The sequence below is a fragment of the Echinops telfairi genome, unplaced genomic scaffold (genome assembly GCF_000313985.2).
Source record: "Echinops telfairi isolate 266 unplaced genomic scaffold, ASM31398v2 ScPeMD7_2;HRSCAF=8, whole genome shotgun sequence".
NCBI lineage: Eukaryota > Metazoa > Chordata > Mammalia > Afrosoricida > Tenrecidae > Echinops > Echinops telfairi.
The window spans coordinates 13320534-13321609 of NW_022103898.1; the positions used below are offsets into that span (position 1 = coordinate 13320534).

At 53.9% G+C, this 1076-nt stretch overlaps 1 protein-coding gene across 1 annotated transcript in view; it reads right to left on the reverse strand.

The window, feature by feature from the left end:
* CYTH4 (cytohesin 4) overlaps positions 1 to 423 on the reverse strand; it is a 25235-nt gene extending 24812 nt beyond the window's left edge. The window contains exon 1 of the mRNA XM_004700707.2: positions 325 to 423. Coding sequence (XP_004700764.1) covers positions 325 to 423 — 99 coding nt within the window. The remainder of the gene's footprint in view (positions 1 to 324) is intronic.
* Between the last annotated feature and the right edge of the window lie 653 nt (positions 424 to 1076).

Below are 1076 nucleotides of genomic sequence, written 5' to 3' on the forward strand. Positions count from 1 at the left end.
TGTGTAAGGGTGTGAGCATGAGTGTGTGAGTGTGTGTGTGCACGGGGTATGTGCCCGTGAGCGTCCACGAGGAAGTGCATGAGCGTGTGCGTGTGGATGTAAGCATGTGTAAGGGTGTGAGCATGAGTGTGTGAGTGTGTGTGTGCACGGGGTATGTGCCCGTGAGCGTCCACGAGGAAGTGCACGAGCGTGTGCGTGTGGATGTAAGCATGTGTATGGGTGTGAGCATGAGTGTGTGAGTGTGTGTGTGCATGGGGTATGTGCCCATGAGCGTCCACGAGAAAGTGCATGAGCGTGTGTGTGTGCGCGTGTGTGCTCCCGCACCTGGATGTCCTCCAGAAGCTTCTTCCGGTGCCACTTGATCCGCTGCAGCTCCTCGGTCTCCCCACCGCTCAGTTCCGCTGGGTCTGCAGAGATGGGCATCAGGGAGTCACCAGCCTCATTCACACCCTCCGTCCACCCCTGCCTACCACCGCACCTCAGGACCAACTCTTCCCTCCAGAAACCCGTGACTTGTCCGCCCCCTCACTGCTCTGAGAGGTCTGCCTGACCGCCCCGTCCAGGCTCCTGTCCGCCCGTTCAGCCCTCAGCCTGCTGTGTGGTCCTCCTGCTCCCTGCCTGCAGACTCCCGAAACCATCTCCTTCTGCTTCTCCCCTTAGACCAGCGCTTCTCAACCCGTGGGTCGCGACCCCTTTGGGGGTCAAAGGACCCTTTCACAGCAGTTGACTAAGACCATCAGAAAACACATATTTCCGATGGTCTTAGGAGCTGAGACACCTCTCCTCTATCCGCTTCCAGGCGGGTCCGCCCACTTGCAGATACGCCCACGTATGAGTACCCGGCGTGAAGACTGTTACCCATGCTACACCATGCTTCAAGAGAAAATGTCATTGATTGGTCATTAGAAAGAAATATTTCACAATATATAATTACATATTGTTTTTGTGATGACTCGCTATGCTTTCATGATGTTCAATGTATAACAACGAAAGTGCATCCTGCATATTCATAACAGTAGCAAAATTACAGTTGTGAAGTAGCAACGAAAATAATTTTATGGTTGGGGGGTCACCAC